Source organism: Myotis brandtii, unplaced genomic scaffold, assembly GCF_000412655.1.
Source record: "Myotis brandtii unplaced genomic scaffold, ASM41265v1 scaffold50, whole genome shotgun sequence".
NCBI lineage: Eukaryota > Metazoa > Chordata > Mammalia > Chiroptera > Vespertilionidae > Myotis > Myotis brandtii.
In genome coordinates, this window is record NW_005369061.1 from 1573999 (window position 1) to 1582040 (window position 8042).

Consider the following 8042-nt stretch of genomic DNA (forward strand, 5'->3'; position numbering starts at 1 on the left):
GTCAGACTGAGATAAGGGGAAATCCGTTATCTGTAGTTTGCTGCTATGTGGGAAGGTACTAGACTTGGACTCAAGTACTGGCTTGGACTAAAAGTGGCATATGATATGTTCTTCTCTTCCTCTTTCTCTTCCCTCCCCATTCTTCTCTTGCAGGGTGAGAAGAACAGTGTGGACTGGGGTGACCTTAACCTGGTGCTGCCCTGTCTGGAGTACCACAACAACACATGGACATGGCTAGACTTTGCCATGGCTGTCAAAAGGGACAGCCGCAAAGCCCTGGTTGCCCAGGTATCCCGGCAGAGTTCATGGCTGTTTGGTTAGCAGGATCTGGAAAGCAGATCCTTTGCTCAGGAGCGTTTCATTGTAGTGTGTATTAACGAGCAGCCTTGGGATGGGGCAGGTGGATAAGTGAGCAACTTTTATCCCTGCTCTCTCCATGACTTTGTTCAGATGATTAAATTGAATGTTTATGGTTTCGTATGTTAACTATTGATTTTTTAGGAAACAGGGCTGACACAAACTCAGGTTTAGAATGGCTCTAATTAGACTGTAAGCTTCTTGAAAGCAGAGATCATTTTAGGATTTGAAGGACTCCATCCATTGTGCCTGTGTGTAAATTTAATAAATCTTGATTGAATTGATTCACTGTGACTTATTTTGTCTGTCCCACTAATATTTACCTTCCCTTTTACTCCTCTCTGACCTATCAGGTAATCAAAGAGAAGCTAAGGCTGAAGCCTGCAACAGGGTCAGAGGTCCGGGGAAAGCTAGAGACTAAATCAGACCTCAACATGCAACAGCAGGAAGAAGAGGAGAAAGCGCGGCTCCTCATCGGTTTAAGTGCGGGCAACAAGAACCCTGGCAAGAAGTCCATTTTTGGCAGGCGCAAGTGATCCGGCAATTCAAGAATGGCTGCAATACAGGATCTGACTCTGGCTCAGGCCCCAGGGACTTGTGGGGTGGGAGGCACTTCCCTTTATCCACCAGGACTTGTTGGGGTAGGAGCCCACAGGGTACTGCAGAGAAAGGCACTACTCTTTAGCAACTGACCTGTTCTCTGCAGAGTATGGTGGATAATAATGCTGAGTTCTACCTCACACTGATCAGCAGGCTGAGGGCCAGAGAGGCATCAAGAGAACAAGACCCAGGGAATGGCCCCAGGACTAGGGTCTGGTTCCGTTGGGGTCAGCTGAAAGGGTGGGGGACAGTTCTGATCAAGTGTGATAAATTTTTATAAATAGACATATATAAATATATATATATATATATATATATTTCTCTAAGTGTAACTGCTCTCCCCCTGTGTCAGAAAGTTGGGGGGCAGAGGGCTGATCTGTCCCTCATTCCACTGCCTTGTATAAAAGAGGTATTCGTGTTATGGGGGGGAATCAGCCCCTCCCCCAATTTGTGCCAGGCTCACTTGGGGAGATAGGAGCCAGGGCTGGTCATAGGTCCCCCTGGGGTATGCCCTGGAGAATGGTAAAAAAATGATTTAAAGAGAAAAAATATATTTTAAATTTGATGCTGTTTTTTTTATGTGTGTGTTGAGTGCATGGGTTCAACCTGTATGTATCCTTCCCTCCTCATCAACCTAAGACACATCTCTAGCTGCCACTCTTATGAGAGGTTGGCTTCTTCCCTCCTGCCTAATAATATATCACAGATATTTCCCATCCCAGCTCTGGTGTGATACTGGCCCTATGCTGATAGTTCTCTGCACATTTTAGTTCTGGTTATAAACCTTTTCTTAACCAGGGATGATAGGATTTGAGGATAAAGGTGAGGTTTGGTTGTATCACTTGCATCTCTAGTTATGAACAGCAAGTAAGAGGCAGGGCTCATGTGTAATGTAGCATCGGGGGGAGGAACTGCTTATGTAACTGGGACAGCAGATTTAGTCAAAGGAGGAAGAGGCAGAGGCTGGGAATGGGAACAGTGAACTGTCGGCAGGGGCAACATGCCCAGGTGGCTCTTTCTAATAAGGTAGGCTGTGGGCTCTGGCAGCCTGTTTAGGGGAGGTGAAGGAAATCTGGGCTTGAGGCTGATGTGGAGCATGTTAGTGATGCCCACTGTGGGGGTGGGGAGGCTATACTGTGAAAGTATACCTCCATACTGGGAGGTGCAGGCTGAATCTTTGATGCCTCATGGGGAAAATGTCCAAATACTGCTTTCCTAGAGGATGTGAATTATAGTCAGGAAATCTAGACCTTCCTTGGTCCAAAGCAATAGTAGTAGTGGTGATTTTGCCTAGTCTCAAAAATATATCTCTCGGGTTGAGATTAGAGAGAGCACCTGCTGAGATGGGCAGAACCTGTAATGCCTGAGGGGCAGAAGGTTTAGAGTGGCTCCCTTGGTTCTCAGCAGGGTAGCAACATCCAGGGCCCCTGGGTCCGAGGCTGGAAGAGCCTCTGGTCAGGTGTGGGGACCACCAGGTCAGGCCTGGAAGAACTGTGGGGACTATGGGGGCATCTGTGCCAGCATCAGGAGCCAGCTTCACTGCTAGTAGAGAAGCCTCTGTCTGAGTGGCCAGTGCCTCAGTTCATCAACCTCTTTCTGCCGGAGTTTCCCATTAGGCCCCTTAGGGAGCATCAGCAGCTAAAGGTAGGTCAATGGAATCACTGGAAGGGGTCTCAGTCTTGGTGAGAAATTTAGAAATAACCAGAGTCTCAATTTCCCTGTTCTCCATTTTTCGGTACAGGTTTTAGGCCTTGTGGCTAAAGGCTCCTTTGGAACTGTCTTCAAGGTGCTAGACTGTGGCCAGAAAGCAATATTTGCAGTGAAGGTAGGGACCTAGATATTCTTCCACATTATTTTCTAGTCCCTGCCTCCAGTTTTGGTTCCAGAAAGATTGGGAGGAATAAACAATTCAATAGCACTATTCCCCTCTAGGAGTCATCATTTCTATCCTTTTATAGGTGGTGCCCAAGGTCAAGGTCCTCCAGAAGGACATCCTGAGGCAGTGCAAAGAGGAGGTTAGCATCCAGGTACGCACAGAGCCCTGGGAAGGATCCTAGGAAGAACTAAGGTGGAGAAAGCACCACTCTTGTCCAACTGTCCTGGTTTTCCTGGTTCTGCCCCTCCCTTGGCTTCAACCAAGTAGATCCTGGGAAAAGTAGCTATCAGCAGAGTTAGTCTAAGTCCTTTTTTTGTTTGTGGTTGGGAACTGGTTCCCACTCATTTTCTGAAGCCAATATAAGCCTGGCATGGACATTATCAGAGAAGGAAAACTATAAGCCAATCTCACTCATGAAAGTAGATACAAAAATTATAAACAAAATAATAAGCAATACATAAGAATGAAAATAGATCACAACCAAGTTGTATTTATTCTAGGAATATGAGATTGGGTTAACACTTAAAAAAAAAATCAATGTAGGAACTAATGCTTCCAGTCAAGATGGAGTAGAGGGACTGGATTTACCCTCACCCATGAAACAACCACAAAAAAGAAACCACTTAATAGAAAATGAAGAAAGGAGCTCACAGGCACTTCACAAAAGCAGACATCCAAGTGACCTGTATGTATGTATGTATGTATGTGTATATACACACATACATACACACGAAAAGGTGCTTAACATCCTTAGTCACCAGGGAACTGCAAGTTCAAACCAGAATAAGATATCCCTACATTCCTACCAGAATAACTAAAATAAAGGCACTGGAGACAGAAAAGAATTATGTAATATTTTTATAATATGTAGAAAAAAAAATTTAGGATTTCCATCAAGGTTATTAACTATAATTCTTGATTTTTAGTGGAATCATCAGTGTTTATTGTTTTGCTTATTTAAATTTTTAAATTTGTTTTAAATAAAATATAGCTCTTTTAATAAAAAATTTTTCATTTTAAAAAATGCAAAAAGAGAAGCTTAATGACACTTGATATAATAACTTATTTTGAGTTTCATTGTAATTTTAAAAAGCTTAAAATGAATTACTGATTAACTTAAAATTTTATGTCAAATATATCTTGCAAAAAATTTTATGACAATGGTTTTCTATTATGATTTGAAATTTTAAAGAAAAACTACACGAGCACATGCAAACATACAATTAATCTGTTAGCATATACAGAATTGGAATGTCAAATCATTCAACACTGAGTCATTAGTATGTAAGTACTTAAAACTAAAATATCTGCTAACATGGTTTGGCGATAAAATACACAAATAAGTCTATTAGACAAAAACAACTAAACTTTAAAATGAAGATTATGATGAGTTTGACAAATGTTAGGTGACAATTTAGCAGTCAGGGATGGCACTTATGTGAGCAAGCAGGATGAATGAACATATACTTTAAAGTTTTAGGTGACATTCAGCTTTTACTACAAAAGGGGACACATTCCCCCCATTAGAGGCATTGACACACTGTATGCTGTACCTGGCACATCCTGGGGGAGCTCAGATGCCACCTTCTTCTTTACCATGTTACTGCTATCATGGGTTTCTGAGACACCGCACGGTGTCTTTAGAGGGACTAGTTTCTTCTGAAGAAGCATTTGTTGTGTTGTCACCAAGATTTGCCGACAGTTACCTTTATCCCCAACTTCTGTTGGCATACAGTAAAATGCATAGTCAAATCTTTCTCCTCCCTACCTCCCTCTCAATCCTCCTCCCCCTCTTCCTCCTTGTGCTGGGTAGGGGCCTCCCCCTACGCAGGTGCAGCAGCTTCCTCCAGCACTGCTGCCCCTCCTGGGCGAGCTCAGCCTCATCTTAGGCGTCACCTCAGCCTGTGGTGCCAGGGAAATCTCTCCAGCATGTCCCAGTGTGTTTCTTAGTATTATGCTGGTTCCTGGATTACCAGGCAGACATTGACTTCTTGGTTGCCTTGATCTTCAGTTATCCTGTTCTTCCCTAATCTCCTGTTTTCTTTGTCCCTAGCGACAGATTGACCATCCTTTTGTACACGGTTTGGGAGACAGCTGGCAGGGAAAACGGCACCTCTTCATTAGTGAGTGGTCTCTCTCCTCCTTCCCAAGGTCCCTCTACCGTTCTCCCCACCTGAGATTACCCATCCCTTTGGCTTGTTCTGCCTTTGTTCTGTTCCCTTTCTCACAGCACTTCTCTCCTGAAGGGAGAGGGAACATATAGCATGTGGCATCAGGTTGGGCAGGAGGCCTATAATGCCTTGAGCCCGGCACAGTAGCCCTCAGATAATGCCTAGACTTTTGGTACTTTGCAGTGTGCAGCTACTGTAGCACAGATCTGTACTCCTTGTGGTCTGCTGTTGGCTGCTTTACTGAGGCTTCCATCCGCCTCTTTGCTGCTGAACTGGTCCTGGTGCTGTGTAAGTGAAACGGGAGTGGTAATGGAAATGAGGGAAGAATTAATCGAATGGGGGCCAAAAAAAAAAAAAAGATCAAGGAACAGGGATAGGGATGGGGTGGGACTACCAGGGAAACTGGAAAGGACAGGAGCGCTTCAGCACACCCCCTGCTTGCTGTCATCCACAGGCTATCTCCATGACTTGGGCATCATCCATCGGGATGTGAAGGTAGAGTTAAGTGCTTTTTTTCTTTGTCTGAGGAGGTGCCTTAGTAAGTTCCACAGGTCCAAGAAGGCATGGGGGAGCTGAGAACAACTCACCTTGGGACCCTCGTGGGTGCTAAGGATTTGGGCAAGGACCTTCCATGTATAGACCTGAATGTTGAGTAGGGCATCTTCTTCAGCTGGGGGGTATACACGATGAAAGAGGGTTGAAATGAGTAAGATGAATAATACTTTCTCACCTGTGATTTTTCAGATGGAGAATATCCTCCTGGATAAACGAGGTAAATCCTTTTCTTTTCCTAGCCCCGGAATGCGAGGTACTTCAAGTTTGGGAATGCGCCAGGGCTGATGAGGGATGGAACAGAGTGGTGCTGTTGCATTATCTTTTATATAGGTCATCTGAAACTGACAGACTTTGGTCTGTCCCGCCACCTGCCCCAAGGAGCTCGAGCCTATACTATTTGTGGCACTCTTCAATACATGGGTAAGAAAAAGGCCAAAGCAGGTGGGTAAGAATTGGGCAAGAGAATAGGCAACAGATGTCAATGACAAGTATCTTTCAAATCTGTAGCCCCAGAGGTCCTGAGAGGAGGGCCTTACAACCATGCTGCTGATTGGTGGTCCCTGGGTGTTTTGCTTTTCTCTCTGGCAACTGGAGAGGTGAGAGAATGGTAGTGATGCTGGGCAGAAAAGAGAGGAGTTTTGTCTTGTGGTGGGAAGAAGGAAGACCTTAGGAAACCTTGCCTTTTTCTTACTAAGAAATGACACCCTCCCACCCCTCAACTTAGTTCCCAGTGGCTGCAGAGAGAGACCACGTGGCCATGCTGGCAAGTGTGACCCACTTTGACTCTGAGATCCCAGCTTCTCTTAACCAGGGGCTCTCACTTCTACTCCATGAGGTAAGGATGAGCACTACTTTCCTTTTTCATTACCAAACTAACTAATCACTCTCTCCTTTCCCTATCATTGAAGTGGTATTTCCCCATTCCTGTGATTATTTGGGGGGGAGGTGGTGGCAGCTGGCCGAATTCAATTTCATCAAGTACTATGTGTCACTACTTGCCCTCTAACTAGCATTTCAAATTTCATTCCTGAGTTCCTGGTCCTTCAAATATCCTAGCCATCCATAACATACAGGTCACTTCTGAGAGAGTGGGCCAGTGCTGCCTTCTTACCAATACAGCTCCTTTATTCCTGTGTTTGCCCCCAAATTAGCCTATCTTCCTCTTTTACAAGTCCTTTCCTCTTTAGGGTTCTTTTTTCTGCCCTCCACAGCTCCATGAACTTATTTTTCCCTTTCCAGCTTCTCTGTTAACAGCCCCTTTCCCATCCCGGTCCCTATTCCTTGTTGCTCTGTTTCCCTTCAGCTCTTATGCCAGAATCCCCTCCAGCGTCTACATCATTTGCATCGATTCCAGGTCCACCCTTTCTTTCGGGGTGTGGCCTTTGACCCAGAGCTCCTACAGAAACAGCCAGTGAACTTTGTCATGGAGACTCAAGCTACCCAGCCTAGTCCATCAGAGTCCATGCTGTTCAAGGACTTTGACTGTAACCTGGAGTCCTATCTGGTCTACCCTGGACTTGCTTGAGCCCCCTCTACTATAGACTGGGGCCCATCTGGAAACCTGAGCATCTCCTCCACTGCCAACTCAGTATGACCACCTCGATGACCCAGTTTGTTTTTACTTTGTAGCCTCTTATTGTTCTTCTAGGCCAAACATGTCAAACATGCGGCTGGGCCGTGAGTGTGACATGCTTGTTCTAGGCCAGCGGTCGCCAACCTTTCAGACCTCATGGACCACCAGTGGTCCGTGGACCACCAGTTGGCGACTGCTGTTCTAGGCATTTTACCTGAGTTTAAATCTTGGGCATTCTGTTATTGGCAGCCACGACTGACCTAGCTCTTCCCCTATTATACAGCACACCTCTCAATTCAACATCTCAGATCAAAGTGTTGACTTTTTCCTCTGCTTTATTTCTCTAGTGCTCATACCCTGAAGCTTTTAGCCAGAGGCTTATTTCACTTTCCCCCCCTCCTTGTTTTTGAATCACATTTCTTTCCTTGAGCAATAACAACACTTGATGATTTTCCAAGGTGCTATTTATGTGTTTAACAGGCTTGTTAGAAGCAGTATGAATATTTTTCAGAGGTCTCAAAAGCTGGCATTTCAACCCGCAGGTATACACCTAAAGCATATGATTCTGGGGGCCAAAGCCAGTCTGTAATAAATTTAAAAAAAATTTTTTAAAGTGAATTATAACAGCCAAATGTGAGGAAGAGAATAAATAGGGACTGAAACATGGGTGGGGTAAATGTCTTGAGAGGTAATTGAAATAGTTTTACAAATTTCTTCCAAATCAAAACCCCTTTGAAAGACATTAGGATTCTTATATCGATCATTGTCCTACACATCCCAGGATTCAGTTCTAATGGGCAAACCAAGGGATTAAGAGGCATGACATCAACCTTAAAATTTTTTATTTTTATTTTTGTTAATCCTCACCTGAGGATATTTTTCCATTGATTTTTAGAGAGTGGTAGGGAGG

At 44.5% G+C, this 8042-nt stretch overlaps 2 protein-coding genes across 4 annotated transcripts in view; both read left to right on the plus strand.

The window, feature by feature from the left end:
* Window positions 1–1522, plus strand: part of KIAA0100 (KIAA0100 ortholog) — a 29431-nt gene extending 27909 nt beyond the window's left edge. Inside the window, exons 38-39 of the mRNA XM_014548218.1 lie at window positions 154–288; window positions 711–1522. Of these exons, the coding sequence (XP_014403704.1) occupies window positions 154–288; window positions 711–893 (318 nt within the window). The 3' untranslated portion in view covers window positions 894–1522. The remainder of the gene's footprint in view (window positions 1–153; window positions 289–710) is intronic.
* An 83-nt stretch (window positions 1523–1605) lies between these two features.
* LOC102250761 (uncharacterized serine/threonine-protein kinase SgK494) lies at window positions 1606–8042 on the plus strand. 3 transcript variants are annotated; one of them, XM_014548220.1, is made up of 12 exons: window positions 1606–1983; window positions 2362–2601; window positions 2699–2782; window positions 2916–2984; window positions 4887–4956; window positions 5188–5292; window positions 5459–5499; window positions 5749–5776; window positions 5890–5979; window positions 6067–6155; window positions 6284–6394; window positions 6863–8042. In XM_014548220.1, the coding sequence occupies exons 1-12, from the start codon at window positions 1927–1929 to the stop codon at window positions 7082–7084; spliced, it is 1206 nt and encodes a 401-aa protein (XP_014403706.1). In that variant the 5' UTR covers window positions 1606–1926; the 3' UTR covers window positions 7085–8042. The 3 variants fall into 3 exon arrangements, with proteins under 3 accessions (XP_014403706.1, XP_014403707.1, XP_014403708.1); XM_014548221.1 differs by having other exon boundaries at window positions 2365–2601; XM_014548222.1 differs by lacking the exon at window positions 2362–2601.